At 27.8% G+C, this 24,032-nt stretch overlaps 1 protein-coding gene across 2 annotated transcripts in view; it reads right to left on the reverse strand.

Annotated features, from left to right (window-relative positions):
* Nucleotides 1-24,032, reverse strand: part of LOC129956971 (protein C12orf4 homolog) — a 41,853-nt gene that overhangs the window by 8,648 nt on the left and 9,173 nt on the right. For both annotated transcript variants that reach the window (XM_056069045.1, XM_056069046.1), the window contains 8 exons: nucleotides 12,670-12,827; nucleotides 10,402-10,550; nucleotides 8,487-8,668; nucleotides 7,256-7,355; nucleotides 5,123-5,247; nucleotides 3,730-3,830; nucleotides 1,863-1,947; nucleotides 497-618 (listed from right to left, as the gene is read on the reverse strand). In XM_056069045.1, coding sequence (XP_055925020.1) covers nucleotides 497-618; nucleotides 1,863-1,947; nucleotides 3,730-3,830; nucleotides 5,123-5,247; nucleotides 7,256-7,355; nucleotides 8,487-8,668; nucleotides 10,402-10,550; nucleotides 12,670-12,823 — 1,018 coding nt within the window. In that variant the 5' untranslated portion in view covers nucleotides 12,824-12,827. The remainder of the gene's footprint in view (nucleotides 1-496; nucleotides 619-1,862; nucleotides 1,948-3,729; nucleotides 3,831-5,122; nucleotides 5,248-7,255; nucleotides 7,356-8,486; nucleotides 8,669-10,401; nucleotides 10,551-12,669; nucleotides 12,828-24,032) is intronic.

The raw sequence follows: 24,032 nt of genomic DNA on the forward strand, positions 1-24,032 counted from the left end.
ATAAAGATGAAAGACAAAATGCTAATCTGCAACTTTTTTTTTAAATTACAAGCTTAAATAAAATGACCAGAGTAAAAATAACTTAATTAGATTATCTACCCAAATTATGAAGAATGTTCTAAATTTTTAATAACTTTTTAATTATCAGAAATTTAAAATTACTGAATTCCATGCGACTATGTTAAAGAAATGGTTATATACTACTTGGTATTGAGATCAATCATTAATCAAATACCTGTGAAAATAAAAAGATTCTTCACTTTTTTGTTTTTTCTGTTAACTGGCCTTTAATATTCAAGGATAACTTAATGAAAACTTTAAGGGATTCATGAAAAGTTAATTCATGCATTCATTGACAAACTTAAACAAAAAAAGTAGCATATTCACATTTTAAGCCAAAATCAAGTTGATCTAATGTTAAATAATAAGTTAATACAAATATAATAATTTTTTATAGTTATTAATGAAATACTATTTTTGAAAAAATTGCTGTTACCTCGTTTAATTCCTGTATAAGCATTGATTCTATTATCAACAAGCAAGACCAAACCACTCAAATTGTTGGAATATAATGATATGGCTGTCTGAAGACGCTGAGGTTGTGGTACAACTATACCCCTATAAAATTTTCAAAATAATAATAAATCATTATTAATCATTATAAAAAAAACATTGGATAAAATCTACATTTTCAATTTCTTAGGAAATCATGCATTTAAGGTATATGTAATTTTCTTAAATAATAACTATGAAAAAAAAACATGTTATAATAGATTTTCACTATCTACAAAAAATTAAATGAATTACTTTTTAAATTGAATATATTTAAACATGTACACATATTTCAATGTGCATACGATTTCTGCATTCATGTTAATCACAAATTAAAACATGCAAATTTAAAGTGTACTCAGATTTTTTTAATTGATCCAAAATGCATAACAAAGTACTTAGTACAAAACATCTAACAAAGATCTAATTTTATAACTATGATAAAAAGAATTGGAAAACTGCAAATAGCCTTTAAGAATGCTTTTCTCTCAATTATATCCTATACTTACATGATACTCTCCATTCTTTCCATTTATCATTATAAAAGTTTATATCTCTGGGTTATATAATGGGAGAGTACCAAAATCTATAAGTAAGTCACATACATATCAGAATAATACAATAGGCATGTGGCATATACTGACACAATGTAGTGCATTTTGGTCTTTACAGTATAATAAAAAATTCAAGTATGCATTTTGAAAATCTTTTTTTGGACAAATCGGGTCTAAAATTTAAAGCAAATTTACATTTCTTGCCGCCACAAGACGACAAAATGAATTTCATTCTAATGTCTATGTGCTTCTAAGAACACAGGGACACATATATAAACATATATATCTAAGAATCTAGATTAAAACTCTAACCATATCTTTAATTTTGATAATGCTAAATTTAACCCAATTAGCTTTTTGCATTTTTGACTTATCACATTGACATGATGTCAGACTGGCAAGTAGGTAGATAGAATTAGCCCAAAATTTGATAGAAATCTAAAATTCTGTAGTTAACATTCATCCATCTATCTTAATTCATTTTTCAGTTTTCATGCCAATAACTAAAGTTAGATTAATCAAAAAATAGTTTTCCTAAACTTAGAGCCTGAAACTTGAAGATTAAACAAAATCTTGATATATATTTTTTTTTATGATTACAATATTTTCTCTTTGCATATTTTTAACAATAGAGAATTATAATAAAACTACAAAGTAATGAACTTAGACAAGTAATATAACTGAGTAAAAGTACTTAGGTAGTTTACTAAAAAATAGCCAGTCTAGAAGGATAACAAAAAATTTTTAACTTCTTACCCAACTTTATTTAATTTATGCCTGCATAAATCAAGAACATCAGCAGAAAGTAGCCGAAGATTATGCATCAATTTAAGTTGGGAACCTAAATAAAATTAGAATCATTTAAATAAATAAAATCGAACACAGTTAGATATTAATTTTTTTCTTTCATTATATTATTTACATTAATTTCATTATTTTAATCACATTCAAGACTATGAAGTCACATAATTGCACTAAATTTTTTAAGACTAATTTTCTTAAACAGAAACATTAACAATTAATATTTTTTTTTAATATGGTATTACCTTATGTTATACTTTTCAAACAATTAGAAAAACAGTGTTGTGAATGATAGGAATGTGTAAATTGCAGGAAGTCACTAAGGTAAATGTGCCAAAGAAGAAGCAAAAAATTACAAATGCACATAATCAAACTCAATGAATATTCCATTCCTATTTCAAGTATTTACCTGAAATAAATACCAAGAGTAAATTAATTGCTGATACTATACTACCTTTATAAATTTATTTATCTATCAGATAAGAAAAAAGTAAAAATTAAAATAGCGAGAAATATACTTTGTTTAATTGGTTATTTTGGTTATCTTTCATAGAATCTGTATGGATTTGCCTAAATTGCAATAAATGTTCTTTCTCTGTATGAAACATTGAAATTTTAATAACAAGTATAACATAGTAGACTTTCTCTAATCAGACACTAATTGTTTCAACACCCCAAATAGTAAGACACACTTGGAAGGACACGTTATGTGGTGACAAACTACTTTTTTCCATTAAAACATGAAATCTTCAACCTTTCAATATTCCTGAATAGTCTTTTTGACAAGTTGCTACTCAACATTTTATAATAATAATTTTTTATTTAACATATTGAAGAAAAATGCATCATCGTATAATTCAGTGATGCTTATATAATTCTGTATAATCGATATTCTCTATAATCTGATAGGTGTCAGGTTGGGATATGAAATTAGAGAGACTCACTCTATTGTATTTACAATATTACTTATTGAAAATGAAAAACCCAATTACTGCTTTCTAACAAAATATGAATCTAAAGTGGATTTTCTTTATGTCTTTTATTCTTCTTTCAAATTTATAAAAAAAATTATAGAATTTATTTTCGACTCCTCCACAGAGAATTGATAGGGTTAATTGAGGCATTTTTGTCTGGTCCTCTTACTTCGGATAACCCTCCCCCCCCCTTTCCCCTCAAGTAAAATTTTTGTTACATTAACATACCATTTTCTAAAGCAATGCTATTTTAGTATAGATTTCATTATTCTGAATCACAACCACACGACAAGGATGATACCAGAGTTGGCAAACTCATCTCCAAATTTCTGCACCACACCAGCAACATTTTATTTGAAGCATTTTTGTCTGGTAAGGGGGTGAGGGTTATTTAAAGAAAAAATAACCCTCACCCCCTTTTCCACACAAGTATAATTTAGTCATATTAATATACCATTTTCTAAAGCAACACTTAGGCTATTTTAGGATAGATCTCATACTTCTGAACCGCAAACACATGACAAGGATAATACAAGAGTCCATCTCCAAATTTCTGTACCACACTACCAGAAGGACATTTAGTTCTCAACAGGTTTAGAATGAGCCATGTGCTTACATGATGGTTCTTTAGTAGAATCAAATCTCGCAATATCAAATCATCTTTGTCCCCTATTCAAATTGTCTTCCTTGCTTACACAACATGAAGCATAGAATGTCATAAATGTAAACATTGAGAATTATAAAACACAGTGGATCTAAGTAAACAAATGCTAGAAAAACAAGAATGAAAAGCTGAGCTTCATTGATGAACAGATTTGTATTCAGTCATATATGTTAAATCATTTTACCCAAATGAATTGTAAAACTTTCTTCCATTCTCTGAGGTTGAGGAGTCCAATCACAGTCGTTATCCATAGGCACAGCTTCTGACAGAGCTCGAACTCTCTGTCTAAATGAAATTGATATAATACTTCATGTTAATATAAGATTTAAAATACAAAATATCAATAATAATATAAAAGATATCTTTTAAATGCAGGAATGCTTATGCTCCAAATACTTTTTTATTTTCAAAAATAGAATTTTTAGATTCATTTTCATGGTGCTTCATCTATCAAAAGTGTAATACAAACATAACATATACTTGTTCATCATTTCTGTATACTTGCCACAAATTTCGTACTTTTTTTTCAGGAGTACTTTATCTGCATAAATTTGTTTTGATCACAATATCACAAAGATATTGTAAAAAAGTAAAATTCTTAGAGCAAATTATGCTTGCATGTATTTATGAATGTATAATTTTAAAATTTGCATAATTTTAAAATATGCATGTGTATTATATACACATTCTGAATTATTTCAAATTATACCAGATTTTTGCATCATACTATTTCAAGATTTCTGAAATGAAATATCAATTGCCCCTGTTTATGAATAACAGTAACTGAAATGTTAATATTAAAATTCATAAAAAATATCATTTTGTTTCAGCATTTTTGTCATAATTTTATAATAAAATAAAGTGCATGAGTGCATATGCATGTGTACTTGCATGTATTTAACTATCAAGGGAGCACTGAAAAATCTTTAACTTCTTCTTACTCTTTTTATTTATTTTACTATTTCAATAAAAGCTATAGTGTATAAATTTTATAAAATATTCCACACCTTTTCCAATATCTCATGTGACAGTATATTTTTCAAGACTGCTCTGAAAGCTGTGAATAAAGATTCAGGCCACTGTGATCTGATAATGAAATCGTAGCTTTTAGATTCAAAGATTCTAGATTAAAAAGTCAAATTCAGTATCAAGACTGCAGACTCATTAAATTTGCTGTCAAAAGACAAATATTCTCTATAGTTGGTGGGGTTGTGAAAATTTGGAAAGAGAACTGCCAGTTCAAATGTTGTCCTCATCATCAAAACATGACTGAAACTAAGGATATTCACTCCAAAAAAAAAACGGTCCTCATGCAACTTCAAAATAGAATATTAAAATAGCTAGGAAGCGAAATTATACAAATAAAATCTCATTTAAAACCATTTTCATTAAAATTCTTTTTAGTTTCTTTGTTTTGTATCAACTTAACTTCTCAATATATAAATATTTGAACATAAATATAATTAATGAAAAAAACATAAATAATGTTAAATCAGTTACATCCTTTATTTTTTATAACAAAACTATATTTAGCATACGGCAAGATTTTAATAATATGTAAATAATTATAAACTTACAAGTAACCAGGGGAGCCTGTACCACTTTGGTAATCTTCATGAACTTTTGACACCCACTCGCAGAATTCTCTTTTTTGAGTTTCTTTTAAACTATTGATTTTGTTTTCCCAAAAATCTGTAATGCTCTAAAAAGCAATAATAAGCATTATATATATTAAATTATATTATTCATAAAAATAACAATATACATTAATTAAGTAATAATAATTATTATTAACAGGAATAAAGCATGATGTATAATTATTATAATTGTCTTCTAATTCTTATTTGCTTGCTTCAAGTGTATCCCAAAATGCAAATTAAAATCTGGATTAAATTATAATAGAACTCAAAACTAATATCTTATATAAAATTATGCTGTTAGAAAGCATGTTTTTGTAAAAGAAAATCATTTAAAAAGAAAAATTATTGGCAAAGTCAATTTCTAACTACTAGTATCTTTATAGAAAGCCAAAATTAAACATTTAAAACAAATAAAATATAATCATTTAAATACTTCCAATATTTTAATCCTCCTGCATTAAAAAAACATTTTCATTAAATCTAAATTGGAATAATATTTAGAATTATTGATGAAGCATAATGGATCCTATATTTTTTCGATAAATATATCTTCTATTAACTGAAAAATCAGCTCATAATTAAAAAAAAATTTAAGTGAATATAATGAATGTAAAAGATTATAGTTATATTTGACCATTATCTTATTTTCAAATATATAAGAGAAACATACATAAGTATAATTTCAATTTATGCACATTCTATAAATAATTATTTTTTCTTAATCTTTTGTACTCAGGTTTCCTTTTAATTTCTGAGCTGTGCAGCTTTTAGTTCTTATACTCTCTGCTTATGCATAAAATAAATGCAAGGTCTGTTAGAATTCAGAGGAAATTCCTTTCAGAAGCTATATATGCTCACAATTCATTTTTGCACTCCTCTTTTAATACTTTATGTTTTCTTTTTCAGAATACATCTACCCTGGCCACAAACTAATAGGGGATTTTTGATACTGGATAGAAATTGATATATTTTTATAATATCATAGAGAATAAATTATATTATTAAAGATATCTATGTCTGTGTCGCTTTAATTCAAAGAATGTTTTACATATACATTGTGATCAGTTAAGTCCTTCTAAGTAATATTTTTTTTAAATATTTTTAACTTGATAAATGCTTGGTATATCAGTTAATTATCATATATAGAAATTTTATATCAGTGCATCAATAGCATCATTGCAATACTCATAATTCTTAACTTATTTCATAAATATTATTTACAATCTTTACAGTTGAATCAAGTGACCAGCTGGTTCACCAGAAATATTGGTCATATTTCAGTTAAGTCATTTAGATATAACTTTATGTGCATGATTCTGCAAATGTCAGACATTGAAACCGTGTTATTTTAATTGTCTTACATATATTCTATTTATTATGCACATGAATCTTTCCAATGGAGACCAGTCCCATGACATCATAGGCTATTCAAAATGTAAATGTCCGGTTTATCTATCTTCAAGCTTTTGCAATACAGTAATTTCATTTTTTTAAATCGTCTTATAAATTATACAGACATTAAACAAAATCCTTCTTACATTTTCAATAATGGAATTTTTAAAAAAAATGCATGACTATTGAATTAAATAATTTAAAAGATGGTTGTTGTTTTTTTAAATTTTGAAATGGTATACAATTCATATTTGCAAAAGAAAAAGTTAAAATTCAGCTTAATGTTTAACTAATTAAAATTTCAAAAAAGTAATATCAGGTGCATATTCTCACACTCCAAAATAAATATATACAAAATCTAAAAGCTGTAGGTTAAACATTTGGCCTGTAGAGTACCAGCACATGCATACACACAAAACAGAGAGAGAAAAAGAGAGACATACACACATATTCAATTTTATTAGTAGAACAGATTAATATGTAGCTTCCTTAATAATTCGTCTGCATATTTTCCACTGGCTTACACTAACCTCTGCTTATAAAAATAAAGCTTTACTAATAAATATAAAAGCAATAAATTTAGTTCCTTTTTAATTAGTTATTTTTTAACTAATTAAAAAATAAGATAACTAAGTTAAAGTTCGGTGCATTATCACCTCTTTTTAAATTTTAACTTACTTGTGTTTCAGTAAAATGTCTAGTAGCCATATTGTTTATATCCTGATCTGTCAATGATCTCCCAACTTTAGGAATTGCTCTCTCCATTTCATCTGATTGCCTATTCAGAAGAAGAAAAAAAATTTCAAGCATTTATTCACATAAATAGCAATATATATATATATATATATATATATATATATATATATATATATATATATATATATATATATATATATATATATATATATATATATATATATATATATATATATATATATAACATAGTTTCATACTATATCAAGCCTATATTTCCATTTTTCATTCACTTTTATTTTTTATTGTAGTTATTTCTTTATGATAGCTATATAGGACTGTTAGGAAATATAAAATAAAAATAATTCCTTTTAAATTGTCAAGACAAATATATAACTAAAAATAAAATTATTTAAAATTTGGATTTCAACACATTTCAAAACTTAATGCAATTGTTCATCAGAAATTACTTCAAACCGATTGTAATAACTAAAAATACTTTTTATAATATGTATTGATTCCAGTGATTTTTTAATTATAACATTTTTAATGATTTATATAGTAAATGTTTCATTTAAATGAGGATTATTCAACATAAAGTGTTTATATTAACTATGAATAGAAAAGAAAATAGAAAATATAGACATCATTATATAATGATTATGTAGCAATTTAAACATTTTGAAAATTGCAATTTATATAAGAATCATGGTAATGTATTACAATACACATTTATTGTTTGATTTGCATTTTATGAAATCTATGTTAGTTCAAATTTTTAATTGTATAAATAAGATTGCTTCATTCGCAGATCATTCAATTGTATAATTTCCCATTTTAATTTTACCATTAAAAATTATAGGTAATTAATTTCAGAATTAAAAAAAATCTAATTAATATTAATGGCTTTTATGTTTTACTGATTTTAGTCTCTAAATTTGTTATTCTTTGAATTTTTAAAAAATTACTGCATCTATCTTGCAAAATGTAACTTTTTTAAAAAAACCTTTTTTTTTTAATTGCAATTCTTATGAACTTTCTACATTATAAGTTAATGTAAGTCATAAATTTTAATTACATTACCTTTGAATAATTTGTAGAAAAAAAGATTATAGGTTTTTTACAAATAAAATTTAATCAAAGCACATTGAATAGGCTGAAAAAAGAAATTAAGGTGACATCTAGATTGAAACTTTCTAGTATATGTATATATTACCTCTGCTGCATATCTTGCAAAGCTTGATCTCTTTGCTGGACCAATTCTCCAACAGCCAAGGCATAGGAATGTTCTAAATTTAACAATGTTTCCAGCGCTGGGGAATGAATCAATTTATGATACATCTCAGGAAAAGTAATATTTTCTGATGGGTCTTCAACTTTTGCAAACTTTATGTGCTCCTTAAAATATATCAAATGTAAATGCTTTCAGTGAAATTGCAAATTAACCACTTAAAGATGTTGAACATTAATAGTAAATAATTATAATAAAATAAATATCGGCTTCAAATCAATATTTGGAATTTTTCCAGATAAATATGAATATCTGGCTTTGAATAGGAAAAATAAATTAAAAGATTATAGATCTAAGCTAAATGAAATAATGTAAATACAATATGATCTCCTTTTCCCATTCCTGTGTTTAATGATTACTTTTTATTTACAAAGCCTTTTTTTAGTCCCTCAAATTAAATATAAATTATATTAATAATTTCTTGTAATTTGCACCCCTCTCTTCTTTAAGATTTCACAATTCCTAAGATTTCTTAAAAAGCACAAATGAAAAATGATACTGTGTATTAAAATAGCAATATATTAACCTTGTTTATTTACTTAAGTCAGTATGCAAGATTATTTTTTTTTTCAAATAATCCAAATTAAATTTCATGTCCATGATTCCATCAAATAGTCAGACATTAAAACTGTGTTATTTAAACTGTCTTATAATATATATATATATATATATATATATATATATATATATAAATGTAAATGACAAATATTAAGCATAATCTTTTGTCTTTAACTTTAAACAATAGAAGAAAATTGCACAATTGAATATTTAAAAAAACAATGAAAACAGTTTGAATCTCAGGTCATTAATGTAATGTATTGTTGGAAATTAGGCAGAAATATTTTTTAAAAATTACCAAAAATACCAGGAAAAATATGCATGATTCTTTACTTTATGTAATGAAAAAGATCATATTTCAATTTTGAAATGATGTATAAATCATTTTTCTAAATTAATATTTTTGGAAGTTATCTTGGAAACATGAAACAGTTTAGCTTAGTTTTTAATTAAAAATCTTAATTAAAATTGCAAAAAAAATCGCACCAAAGTGCGCATTTCCATTTTTTAAAATTTGATACGGCACAAGAAAAGGACTGACTTGTAAAAGGCGATACATACACATAGAAACATATTCATCTTCATTATTATTAGAAATTTTAAAAAAATCAATGATTAAAAATTTTGATGCTTTTAATAGGTTTTATAAATTTGAAACATTCAAATGATTTCAAAAACAAAGTGGAACTTTCTCTTCTTATTCCTGGGAAGATAATATATGTATGTGTTCAGTAGATTTTCAGATAATTCATAATGATTAGACCTTGTTAAAGAGAATCTATCCATTCCAAACAAGCAGTAAGTAACTAAGTAATTTAGATAAGACAGAAATTAGTAACAGAATTAGATAAGACTGCCAGTAAAGCACTGTGTAAAGAATTAAAACAGAAAACTTTGATTTATTTTTTTACTACTTTTAATAATAAGATTTTATTGTAATTTATGGAAGCCAGTGAATGCATGTGTGAGCGTATGTGTTTCTCTCTGTGTGTTTGTGTGCATGTATGTGTGTGTGTGTGTTCATGCGTGGATGCCTGTGTAAGTGTAGTAAATATGGAATGTAATAGTTCTTGATAAACAATATAAATCCCTTTTCAGTTTTCAAAATACACAAAAAAGATGTCCAAGAATGAAATTTATATCCATTCTTTCAACAAAACAACAATTTTCGAAAAATTTTCTACTTTATTATTTTTTTATATTAATTAAGACAACTCAATAAGTCTTCAAATGATAATGTATATTAATTATTTCAAATCAATAAAAAGAAATATTTACTAACTTCTTTAAAAGCTTTGGTCCACCTTTGCACCAATTCATCTATTTCTTCTTCTTTAGCATTTTTTAACTTTTGAATAGCTTGGGAATCTAGCTCATCATAATACTTGGTAGTTTCTTGTTGTGTGAAAGTTTCTAAATTCTTATACAAATCTAAAATAAAAGCAAATCAATTATATATATATATATATATATATATATATATATATATATATATATATATGCATCTTAATAATAAATTTATTACAAAACTATTGGATTAAAATGCCTAAAGTCTAATTAAGAAATTTAAACAGATAATTGTAGCCAGTAAAGCACTGTGTAAAGAATTATACAGAACACTATGATCAACGTTCTTTAATAATAATTTAAAATTACTACACAAAGAAATATAGTAACTCCTAAGCAAATATATTCATACATGGAAAAATAAAAATTAATTCTTTACTTTTAAAAAGAAGTGCTGGTTTGTATGCATTACAACTATGGAATTCGGTAACCCGGCATAATAAATAAATCTTAATTAACAATTATTTATTTATCATATACAATATTTTTGTCAATATTTTTCTTCGCATCTAAAAAGAAAAATATTCAATGAAATTTGCAAAAAATTTCCATCCAATTTCATGAATATTAAACTTATTTATCCTAATGTTTTTAATAACAAAAAAGCAATATTATTGAGCCTGTTGTATTAATAATCACACATCCAAATCAAATTCATCATAAATAAAAAGATAAGCTTATAAATATAAGCAAGAGAATATAATTTTATACTTCTAAACTAACCAAGGAACTTATGCATCACTTAATGATTTGAAAACAGGATTTTCTATTTCAAAACATTTTTCTACGAAAATAACAAAACGAATTTTCGCTTATGTATTTCTTGTATGCATATAAAGTACAATAGGTAAATATATACATATTATGACAGACAATAAAGCTAATGAATTATTTATCGAATTTCATTTTGCCTTCGCAAATTAAATATTTTATTAACATAATACTTTCAAAAGTGTTTTACCATTTAGTTCTTACAAATTAAACTAAACCAAAACTGTAAAATTTGTGATTTTGTCATTAAAATTAGTGATTTTCAACTTACATATTACAGTGCATTCTAAAGAAAAGATTGTTCTTGAACTAAAAACTTTTGATAACATGATTTGGTAGCATTTATAGAATGCATCGGTTTTTGCTCATACACCTGACTTGATTTAACTAAAAGAAGAATTTTAACAGAATTCTTCTTTAAATTTTTCATTTCATTTTACAGTTTGCAAAAATCTTTCTCGCATTAAACCTTGTAATTTTTATGATCTCACTTTAGTAAATACAATTTTACAGAAAGTTAACATATTTAAATTTAAGCAACTATCTTCCTCTTGGCAGTGGAGGGTTCAAGCAGAAAAATGAGAAACTACCTAAAGCCCCGTTACGACGGACAATTTACAGATATGGTCGTAAATCTGCCATCTGACTCATTGTAGGACCACTCTCGCCTGTGGACGTTGGTCAGGAGTTTCCTGCAAACTGTAGGTAACTCCTGGCCTACCTACAGTTTGTCACAAACGAGGCGAAGGAGGGCAAAATACTTTGGACTCAAGGCACACACGGACTTTGGGAACAAAGCTTAAAATAGATGCAAATTCTCAGTTTTCCTGAAAGATGGTCCGATTGATTGATGACCTCATACTCAAGGATGGAGCATACCACCTTATCAGGCCATGAGAAGCTAATTATGGAGTCCATTTCAAATGGTTTGTAGTTACCATATGATTATCTACAGCAACCCAGTGATTAAAATTTTATCCAGACTGTTTTGATATTTCTTATCATTCAACCATTATGCTGTAGTGAATGGCTTATAAGCCAACTAATAGCTACGCTACCCGAGCAATTGCTTTTGTATCGTGGTCATGTTACTGGGCTGCAAACCACAATGCCCCAGGTTCTATCCTCGCTCATACCAATCCGCCACAATGCTATTAAACTTAAAAGCATCAATGCAAAATATTTAGAACAAGTAAAATATTTCTTAAAAGATAGAACAATTATGGGGGTTTTTTTCCCTCCATAATTGGAGATTTTAAGCATTTTTTTTTAAACTTAAAACTATTTTTTCCCCCTTCAGAGAGAAGGTGGGGATTCAAACGTTACAATTTACTTTCATGAACTTAAATTTCATTAACTGACTTTAAATTTTATCTTAGAAATATGCAGAATGTTCACATGATTAAAATCAACATAAAATTATAAATCTTACCCTCTTTAACAAAAAAAGGAATTTTATTTTGTGACAAAAGACGAGATCCTAACTCTGGAATGCCAACAGATAATGGAATGGGTACTTGCAACATTACGGATCGCTCCTTCTCCCCACTGCCGTATTTAAATTCGAATTCCTTGATGGAAGTCATGGCTCTAAAAGAGAAAAAAAAACAAAAAAACTTTACACTTTTTTTTGCTGAAAATAATGCTTTAATAAAAACAATTCTTTGTGTTCATAGAGAAAATATGTATATCTTAATATATATAAATTACGTGTCACGTTGTTTGTCCGCGATGGACTCCTAAACTACTTAACCGATTTTAATCAAATTTGCACACCGTGTGCAGTTTGATCTAACTTAAAAGATACGATAGCCCTTTTTTTGAATTTTTAATTAGAATTTTAATTATTAATTAAAAACTAGCTTTCCCGCCAAAAAAAATCTTTTCATTTTCCCAACCGCCAAATGAGTACGACTTCATTTTTTTTTTTTTTCCCAACAGTCATGAGGCTAGGCTTAAGATTTTTCGGCTGATTATTTGAAACGATTCTATTTATTTTCTTAATGTTTGATGCATTTAAAATTAAACTTTGTTAATTAATCGATCTTTCAGATTCATTCTTAAGTACTTTTGAATTAAAATAAAACAGAATAAAGGAAATTTAAAATTTCTAATCTGCATAGCGTTACCCCAACTGGCGTAGAAAAACTCACGCATTTGCGTTACCATAACTGGCGTTGAAAATTCACGCATGCGCATTGCGTTCTGATTGTTGCCATGACAACCATTATCAACGGATGATTTAAATTATTTTCAAGTTAGTTGCATGTTTTTGTAATTAAATTGTATTTATGTTAGTTATATATTTTTTGTATATGTTTATAGTTTTAAGTACATCGTTTTTTAAATAGTTTTTTTTAACATGTTTTCAACCGATTATTTTAAACGATTCGTTTTATTTTCTTAGTGTTTGATGCATTTAAAATTAATTATTGTTAATTAATCGTTCTGGTCATGATGAATCTGATAATATTTTGTTGACAAATTCTTGAAATATTACATAAATTAGGAAAGATATTCTTTAGTGCCCATAAAGTTTGTCATATTGGACAGTATTTGAAATATCGAACAGCATCGTGGAGATATCGTGCAATATATATGTAATGCTAATAGGGAATGTAGGCTGTCATAAAACAGCCCCAGCCAAATACTAAGGTGGAATAGAACCCGTAGGTATCAAAATAATCAGTTACAGACAATTAATGAACTTGTGGTGAAAGCTTATAAGCCAGTAAACAGCTACGCTACCCGAGCAATTGCTTTTGTATCGTGGTCATGTTACTGGGCTGCAAACCACAAGGTCCCAGGTTCTATTACCGCGCATCACAATCGGCTACAAACTCCTTTACTTTAAGGCCTTCTGGATAAACACAAAGTCGAAGAATCTCTTTAGGAAGATCTATTTTGGCCTTTCCATTCGACAACAGGTCTTCAGCTCTATTGGTAATATCTTAAAAGTAAAGATTTCACTTTATATTGAAGGTAAATAACCTTTTTCTAAATTTTGGGTTGATAAAAAATTTCAATCAAGTTTCAAAAAGATAAGTGTAAAAATTATTTCTTTAACCAAAGATATCACAATCTCAGGTTTCAATAAATCTTTAATTGGTTGGTTGGTTTTCCCAGTTAATTGACCATTTACTTCCTTTCTTCTGCCAAAATTCACATTTTTACTTTCTCGTATATGTAGCATCCAGAAAATATAATAATTATTCAAAAATTCGAACTCGAGATTTTCATGAATCTCTATGTGCTTAGAAATGCCCGAGTTCAGAAAACACATTTTTGGAAAATGTCTGTGACAAAGATAGTTCAAAAATAATTTGAGCTAAATGGTTGACATTTGGTATACGGTCTTACCACTAAAATTGTAGATTTCTATTAAATTTTGAGTAAAATCTGTTCAGACGACGTCCGTCTTCCCGGCTGTTTGAATATAAGTTAACACGATAACTACTAAATGAAGAGAGCTAGATAGATAAGAGTCGGTACACAAATTCAGCATCTATAGTATTGAAAGCTGTCAAATTTTGAACCAAACCTAACTATGGGTTGTTGTCTGTCGGTCTGTATTTTCAGAAATAAGTAAACGCGATAATTCAAAATATCAGGGATTTAAATACATCAAATTTGGCAAGAAAATTTGTGACTACAAATGCAGTTTTGTGTCAAATTTTTGTTTCAATAAGTTAAGAACAACGCGCTTAAAACACAAATTCGATTTTCGGATACTATTAAATGCATGCCAGGGATTAATAGCCCAAAAAATTCGCCAATTATTACATGATATATTCAATAAAAATGCTAAATTCACGTCAAAAGTTATTATTTTGTAATTACTGTACGCCAGTGCCATGCAAGGCGTTCTCTCACATGACAAATTTAATAGAGAATATGCGAGAATGTTTTGGGAAGACCAGTCCCGCTGGTTTTATGAATTGATCAAATGTTGCCACTGTGGTTTTACACTGACATCTATCACCTTTATTAAAAAGTTTTGCTTGTTGAGTTCTAAAATTCCCGAGGAAATATAAATCAATATCTATTATATATGTAACATATTTTGATTGAAGCAGAAGTCAGGTTTGAAGACATACACAAGACGTTGTATTTTTAATTTAGTTTTATTCTCTATTCCGGAAAAGCAAAATTATTTACAAGCAGAGGCGCGGACAAGGCACGTCCGCCACAGCGCGGCACAAAAGCAAAAGTAAGAAAACGCGAGAAACAAATGATCACTAGTCTTATATAACATAGGATTTCCGGCCACGTGCCGATGGAATACATATGTTGACCTTTGAAAAGAGCAACGGAAGTATCACTTTCATTTGATACGTAGTACTGATGGCGCATTAGTTTTACAGAGGAATTAATTAAACCGAACGTGGAATTGGATCACGAAATAAGAGAATATTTTCAGAATGAAGTTACTATGGGCTACATTAAGATAAAATCTTAAAAATTAATTAAATTGAAATTAGAATTAAAATACCATTATATATATATATATATATATATATATATATATATATATATATATATATATATATATATATATATATATATATATATATATATATATATATCAGAAACTAAAATATAGATCAGTATTTATAGAAAAATATATATCAGTATATGTTCTTAACTTTCTAATATATTATTGAAATTTGGCCTTTTTTGTTTCTTTCTCTGTATAAGAGACTGTATCCCTATAATGCCCAACAAAGGCTGATCCAATGGATCAAACTTCTCAAATTTTGAGCCAAATACAACTATGGGTTTTTGTCTGTCGGTCTGTATTTTCAGAAATAAGTAAATGCGATAATTAAAAAAAAAATCATAGATTTAAATACATCAAATTTGATGTGGGATTTTTTTTGACTAAATGTAGTTTTATGTGAAATTTTTGTTGCAATAGGTTGTGAAAAGTGTGCCCAAAAGTCCAATTTTCAGATACTATTAACGCAAGTCAATGATTAATCGCCAAATAACTCGCCAAGAATGACAGGTCAGATTCAGTCAAAATGCTAAATTTACGTCAAATGTTAATATTTCGTAACTATTAAACTACTAAGTTTATTAGAGAGCATGCGAGAAAGTTTCGGGGAGACAACTCCAGGGTTAAATACAGCGTTCACACACAGATCAATGTAATCCACAAATAGTTTTTCAGAATCAGAGATTTTGAAGTATGGTGGTTATAATCTCTTTAGGTCAAATGTTTCACCAAATAAAAGAATTTTCTCTTTATCGATGGCACAACTAGAGTGGAACAGGCAGGGGACGCGATAACCAGGAGGTGGAAAATTGTGGAATAAATTAGAATTAGTTAATATTTCTACAATTAATTATAAATTACCTGTCGGAAAATGAATAATTATATAAAGAAAAAAGTAGTACTTTTTATAGCTCTTAGTCTTTAAAACTTAAAAACTAATGTAAAGTTTTTCTCTGAATTTATTGCAGATTAAAATCGTACATTCAGTAATTTGGAATCTCCACGTTTTAGAATGAACGAAAAACACATTATTGGAAAATGTCCGTTTGTCTGTGACAAAGATAACTCAAAAACGATTTGAGCTAGATGGTTGAAATTTGGTGTACGGGCTTTTCAACAAATTTGCAGATTTCTATCAAATTTTGAGTACAATCTGTTCAGAGGAAGTACGTTTGTCCTGCTGTACAACTATAAGTTAATACGATAACTGCAAGACGAAGACAGCTAGATAGATAAGATTCGGTACACAGGTGTAAGATCCATAGAATAGACACATGTCAAATTTTGAGCCAAATCAGACAAAGAGTTGATCGTCTGTCGCTTAATACATTAAGAAACACTTAAACGCGATAATTCGAAAACGCAATGCCTTAAATATATAAAATTTGGTGCAGGATTTGGTGACTTCAAGAGCAGTTTTGTATCAGATTTTCATTTCAATCGAATGGGAGAAACGCGTCTAAAACTCAAATTTGATTTTTGGATACTAGTAACAGCATGCCAGGGCTTAAACTCGCCACGGATGACACGATAGATTCAGTAAAAATGCTAAATTCAAGCCAGAAGTAAATATTCATAAATTGTTATACACCAGTGCCATGTAAGGCGTTCTCTAACACGACAAATTTATTAGAGAGTATGAGAGAAAGCTTTCGGAAGATTAACCCAGCTGCTTTTAAAAAATTTTGAGTAACAAGAATATTTTACTGAACCTAACTCAAAAGAAGGGAGGTCTGTATATAAATTTAAAATTCATAATTCTTTATTCACTAAAACTATATAAAATATTATTTTTTTTTCATCATTTAGACCATTTTTCCTATTAAATGTAAGTACCTAATGTTAACAATTTAGAAATTAGCAGTTGGAATTAGATTAGAGTGGATATCTTGAATATATATAAATCATGTTTGCCTTAAATGCTACATAATTATTGAATAAATAATACAGATACTTTAAAAGTTCACATAAATCTCTTTCTTTCATTTATTTTTCTGGAAAATACCATGTTCTGTGTTTATTTCATTTATTACAGACACATGTTAAAAATTACACTATTTTAGGTTTAATTTATAGTGAGCGTTACCTTAATCTTGTAATTCGAACTTAAAAGTGATTTCAACACGTTGATGAAAGCTAATTTTTCCCATATATGCGTGACGAACTCGTTCAAGTTAGCTTTTATTTTTATTTTATATGAAATATATCATTGGAAAATATATGTAAATTACTTTTTTAATTTGAAATGAAATCAATTATGAAAAAATTTGTATCATTAAAAAGACAATTTTTAAAAAAATATTTTATTTTATTTTTTTATTTTAAGATAATGTAAAAATATTTTTTTTTACTATAATATTTTCGGCAATTATCGCAGAAATTTAGATTAATTTTTAATTATTTAAAATTCAATAATCGGACCACGATGCACATTCCCACCCTCTAAAGCATATATTTGGCAAATTTGATAGCTTATGTCAAACGATCTAGCCTGTAAAGCACCAACACACACAAATATATTCATCTTTATTATAAACTAGCCGCCTTTGGCGACCAGCCGGTTCGCCAATCTTAATGTTCGTTTAAATTTTAATAATTAAATAGGTTGAACCGGAGTTTAACCCCTTTCTTCGCCAAGTTGCGATAACGCTCCAAAGCTGGCAATCTTTATTATGCACTATAATTGAACATCTGCTCCTTTGCTTTTGAACATTTCGCAAGGTCGTTGTTGGCGATTTTTAAAAATTGCTCCAAGCAGGAGGTTAAACTCCGGTCGTACCATTAAATATTTTACGCAATTCCAACTTTAATAGATTCTTCGGCAAAATATTTTAAAACTTCAAATTTTGATAGTCATATAATTCACTCATAATATTATAAGGGCCTTCAGTCATAGCCTGATATGTATCTATCTAATTTTCTGTTACCCCTCGTAGAAATTATGCTTTAAATTAAAGTGTAAATGATTAATCTGCAATTAATATAATAATATTTTTTACTGAAACAAAGCATTTTTTAATAATATGATTACTGATAATAGAGTCACTGAGCGTTTAAACTTTATGGTCCCTAAAGAATATCTTTCTTAATTTATGTAATATCTCAAGAATTTGTCAACAAAATTTTCTCAGATTCTTCATGAACAGATCGATTCATTAACAATGTTTCATTTTAAATGCATGAAACACTAAGAAAATAAAATGAATCGTTTAAAATAATCGGTCGAAAACAGGTTTAAAAAACTACTTAAAAAACGATGTACTTAAAACTAAAAGCATATACAAAAAATATATAACTAACATAAATACAATTTACTTACAAAAGCATGCAACTAACCTAAAATAATTTAAATCATCCGTTGATAATGGTTGTCATGGCAACGCAATGCGCATGCGTGAATTTTCTTCGCCAGTTACGCTACCGCAAATGCGTGAATTTTTCTACGCCAGTTGGGGTACCGCTATGCAGATAATACATTTTTAATGTCCTTTATTCTGAGTTATTTTAATTCAAAAGTACTTCAGAATGAATCTGAAACATGGATTAATTAACAATGTTTAATTTTAAATGCATAAAACATTAAGAAAATAAACAGAATCGTTTAAAATAATCCACCGAAAAATGTTAACCCTAGCCTCTTTACTATTGGGAGAAAAAAAAATAAAGCTGTACTCATTTGGCGGTGGGGAAAATAGAAGATTTTTTTTGGCGGGAAAGTTAGTTTTTAATTAATAATTAAAATTTCAAAAAAAGGGACCCCAGGTGCACATTCCCGACCTCTAAGGTATGCATGTACCAAATTTGGTAGCTGTATGTCAAATGACCTGGCCTGTAGAGCGCCAACACACACACACACACATTGAGCTTTATTATAAGTATAGATAAAAGATTTCAGAATAATATTACGGGTTACTTTAATTCATAGAAATATCTATATGTGAACTACTATCGATACAGGCATACAGGGTATGTCACCAAATACTAAATTGTTTATTTATTTTCCATTCAGATAATCCCAGTAAAGGTGGCGCTATTGTTTGCTTACAAGAAAATGAAAATTAGCGAGGAATTGATAAACTTTTCGTGTGATGCAACAAGCAAAGAGTAAATCAATAGTTACATAAGAATGTTCATTTGGTTGTAATTCAACAAAGAGCCATCTCGTCATAAATAAATTTATAATTGGTAAAGGGAATTCGTAGAAAATGGTTTCATATACAAAGGGAAATACGTTAGCTGTCCTCGCACGTCAGATGAAAATGTTGAACATTTCCGAACAGATTTCGAATTTAACCATAGAAAATCCGCAAATACAGGAAGCACAGAACTTAGGATTTCGAAATCTAAGTTATGGTGTGTGCTTAAAACCAAGCTCACTCTCTATTAGGTCTGCGAGATTAAATTGTTACAACAATGAGTTCAATAACCAGGAACCAATTACCAGTCTAAACCAGTTGTGAAGCAAGAAATTGAATTTCGATTTTACATTCTCAATTTTTGAAACATACTTCCGTTTCGACAAATGAAACTCATATTGAATGAATAAAATGAACTCTGAACTTTCCACAAACAAATGATTATGTGTCTATCTGTCACTGTTCGATAGAAATAAAAATTTTAAATCGGTTCCTCCTTTTGAATAACCCTTATCATTATTTATAATAAAAATGCATGTGTGAGCATTGGCGATCTATAAGATAAACCGTTTGGCCCAGAGCTAATAAATTCGTTTAGAAACACAAAAACACATGTAACTTGGGTGGACGGAAATGTTACGTTTTTTAAAATTTTAATTAATTAAAAATTAAGTGAATATTTCACGTTTTTCCGCAATGATCTTTGAACATATTCTTGAGAAATAATGAATTTTACTTTTCTTTAATATTAAAATATATTTTTTTCAATGTTATTAGTTTTTAATATAAAATTTTTTTTCATTTTCTAATCAAATGTCCAAAAAAATATTTTAAGTATATTTTTTAACAATTTACTCCACAAAAAATAAAATGTAACCAGCACGAGCACTTTACATTCATCATTTTGATTTTATCAACGCACGGCCACTGCGTTGATAAAAGCTCAAATTTAAAGACTAAGTCAATTCTTACTCCAAGCTAAACTTAAAAAAGTGTAATTTTCATCAGGTATCTGTAAGAAATGAAATAAACATGAACCATGATATTTTCTAGAAAAATGTTAGCAACAAAAATGTTTCTGTGAACTTTTAAAATATTTAAACTATTAATTTAATAGTTGTATTATATTTAGGGCAAACATGGCTTTATGTATATATATAATGACATTTGTCTAACTTAAAAAAATTAATTAATTTCCTAATTTTTATTTAAAATCAATTCATGCTAATTTCATTCTGAAATTTCCTGATCCAATTCCACTTTTTATTTAAAATTCCAAACGCGCTCTGTAAAATTGATGAATTCAGCAGGTTCTCATGCTGCGAGTGACGAGATAAAAATCCTTAACGCTTAGCACATTCTTTAAAGATAATTCAATTTCTTTATCCTAAATCAACACGTGTCAAAGAAATCCCTATCAAAATCTCACGGTAAAATCACTGAAGGGAAAAATTTTGGTCTTTTTTGCGCTTGTATCGCGATGTAAACGGGCGTCAGTTTTATCATCGCTTCTTGCAGATAATATGCCTCCCATGATGAAATAAAACAAAATTTTTAAATTTCGAAAGTTTCTTCTCTTTGGCCACGTATCTGCTAAAATATGTTTATATATGTGTCTATATGCAGGATGTCCTCTTAATCACGTTCCAACAAATACTTTCTAAATGGTTAATATTAAGTACAACCACTAAACAGGAAATTCTCGCATTTAAAATTTTTTATAGGTTTAAATTTTATTATTATTAATTTATATGCTGACGAAGGACTCAGTATCTAAAGAATGAAAAAAAAAAAAAAAAAAAAATTGTTCTTTTTCCATACCTGTTTTCATTTTCGGTTATTTTAATCTTTATCACCCTCATTGCGGATCAAAAAAAAAAAAAAATGTCTTCCTCTAAATAATGATTTTGTTGAACTGTTACAAAATTCTAATTTTGTTCGAATCCAGTCCAATTCGATTTCTACCTATGCCACTTGTATTAGATCAGCTTAACTATCTAAATCGCTCAATTTATTCTGCATCTATTTCTCATATAGTTGACTGCTATGTTTGGGATTCGGTTTTTGAAAGCGATCGTTGTCCCGTCATTATCAAATGGCCAAAATTCTCACATAACAAAAACAATAGGTTGGAATCGGACTATGAACCAATTTGCAAAAGTTTTAGCTACAAAAATTAATCTCAATACATTGACACGTAGGATTTCGGAAGATATCAGAAATAACAAAAAAATAATTGCATAATCCTCTCTGGAGGAATTAATTTTTCTAGAAAAGTACTCTACATTCAACTAATCTAAAAAGAAATAGCAGCCGAATTCTCGAATTACATATAGTAAACTTTCCTCTCTCTTAGAAAAAAAATCTATTACATTTTTAGGTATCAATTTTTCCAAAACAAACCAAAATGGAATTTTTTAAAAAAAGTATTCCATCTAAAGCCAACAGGAAAATTAACGTTTTAAAATCTATTGCATACTCTTGTATCAGCATTTAGTATTGACAAAATACTATAAATAAAACTTCTCTAATTACCAAAATGCTGGAACATCAGATTCTTTTAATTCGTAAAATTGATATAGTATTAGACAAATTCGATTATCAAAAAATAACGTCCACAGCTGTAAGAGAAGAATTTTAATGCAACTAATATTTAAAAAAGTCAAGAAAAAAAATTCTTTCAATTATCGTTTGCGATTTTTCAAGAAATCGTTAAGTTGAGTTATTTAAATCAAATCGCGTACGCGACACATACAAAATACATAGCCCCAGAACATAGAATCTTGTGAACATAACAAAGAAAAGTATCAGTACTACTAATACTGATTAATTACTAAGTTTAAATATCTTTTTTTTTTATTATTATTACAACTGTTCAATTGCTAAAAAGTTTTCTGAAACTCAATACAAAGCCTGCAACTTTGTACAAACCATGGCTCTCAGAATTGTTTTTGGGTTGTCTAAATGGACCCGAAATATTGTTCTAATAAAAATCGTAAGACAGGGTCGTCGGGGAAAAAATTAAGAGATGAGCTGCATAGTTATTTTTCAGATAACTTGCCACAGCATTCATTCATGTATTTATCATCAAAATTGCAATCCTAGCAGCTAATTAGCTAAATTTTTAAAAAAGACGAAGTTTGGTCTGAAAATGTATTTACTAATCTGGATTCTTCTATAGACCACATTATTACTTTTCTTGATCCCACCATCTCTTGAAAGAACTTTTATGAAATTCATCTATAAGAGTTTATTTTCCAGAATAAAATTCATCAACCAAGGATCGCTTTGATGAAACTGTATGGAAAGAATTTTAAGACCTCTATACCTGATGCAAATCTATTTTTATTTTTATTTATTTATTTATTTCTAGAATGGCAACGTTAGGTTAATTCTTTTTTAGTTGCCGTATTTTATTTATTGTAGTTTGTAGTTGAATTCTAAGATGGAATAAGTTAGGATAAATATATTTCCGTTGAGAATATATATATTTTTTAAATTTCGAAAGCACTAAAGGGACAGCTATTTCCCTTAGGCAGCTTTCATAATACCATCGCCACATATAAATTTAAATCACAATCTCCCAGTTCTATAGTAATTATTATAGCATTTATAGAATTGAAGCCATCAACTTCATTTTTACAGTGGAAGACATGGCAATTTGTCAAGCTCCAGATAAACTTTCAGTAAGGGGGAAAACTTCATTTTTGTTGACAGACAGCTATTCGGTCCTTCGTGTTTTAAAATGTTTAACATTCAAATTTGCAAAGGTCATCTATAATTTAACCGACAAAATTCTACACCAGAAAAAAATTAATTCAAAAATATGCTTGATGTGAACTTCAAAATAGGAGTCCAGTATCGAATGATACACTGATATCGAATGAACAGGCAGACTCACTCGCAAAAACGATCTCGAAGTTATATACAGTGGCTCCCAAAATTGAGTATACACTATCCTCTTTCTTCTTTAATTTTATTCTTTTTGATCTTAACATTCCTATTTATGGCTAATATTTATAAGAACGGCAAAATATACATTAATAAAAATATTAGGCTAAAAAACAAAACTTAGGAATCAATAATATTTTTATTACAGTAATTTTTATGTCAAAGTTGCAAATTCCAAAGTCACAAAATTGAGTATACACCTTATAAAAT

The sequence above is a fragment of the Argiope bruennichi genome, chromosome 11 (assembly GCF_947563725.1).
Source record: "Argiope bruennichi chromosome 11, qqArgBrue1.1, whole genome shotgun sequence".
NCBI lineage: Eukaryota > Metazoa > Arthropoda > Arachnida > Araneae > Araneidae > Argiope > Argiope bruennichi.